The following is a 622-nucleotide window of genomic DNA, read 5'->3' on the forward strand; positions in this document are numbered from 1 at the left end:
TATGTCTATCTAATTTGACATAAAGTATCAACAAGCACTCATTTGAAGCTTTTTGTTTTACCCCCTTTTTTGTCTTTCATCATCAGCACCATAATCATAACCTTAATCTATGTCTAATATAGGGTCTCAATGAATATATCATCTATGCACAAGAACATTTTCTTGAAATGGAAACAACACTTGTTGTACTAATAAAGCTACAACTTTTAAATACAATTCTATGTCACAAGATTATATATACAATTTCCAACATGGGTTCGAAAGATCATCGGGTCAAGATCAGATCCGAATAGATAATAAGCACTCACCATCACTAGTAGGGTTACAAGATGTAGATGATGTTGGTTTACCGACGGTTTACGAGTCAGGACCTACCGGAATGTTATCGGAGATGTTCAATTTCCCAACTTCCGGTGGATCTAATAACTCGGATTCCGAATTATTATTTAACCAAATCCATTACCAACAACAACAAGTTCAACGTGGAAATTGGTATGAAAATAGTAGTAATAATAATCATGCTGCCATGCAACTTTTTTTAACAAATCCATCTCATGAATCTTCAACAAATTCTACCCTTCAAAATCAAGGGCATTTTGGTCAATTCCCATGGAGTAGTACA

The 622-nt window shown here is 34.4% G+C and overlaps 1 protein-coding gene across 1 annotated transcript in view; it reads left to right on the forward strand.

Annotated features, from left to right (window-relative positions):
• The first annotated feature begins 220 nt into the window (after positions 1–220).
• LOC139848949 (BEL1-like homeodomain protein 2) overlaps positions 221–622 on the forward strand; it is a 26882-nt gene continuing 26480 nt past the window's right edge. Inside the window, exon 1 of the mRNA XM_071838629.1 lies at positions 221–622. This exon is cut by the window's right edge and continues 480 nt beyond it. Coding sequence (XP_071694730.1) covers positions 221–622 — 402 coding nt within the window.

Source organism: Rutidosis leptorrhynchoides, chromosome 5 (assembly GCF_046630445.1).
Source record: "Rutidosis leptorrhynchoides isolate AG116_Rl617_1_P2 chromosome 5, CSIRO_AGI_Rlap_v1, whole genome shotgun sequence".
NCBI classification, from domain to species: domain Eukaryota; kingdom Viridiplantae; phylum Streptophyta; class Magnoliopsida; order Asterales; family Asteraceae; genus Rutidosis; species Rutidosis leptorrhynchoides.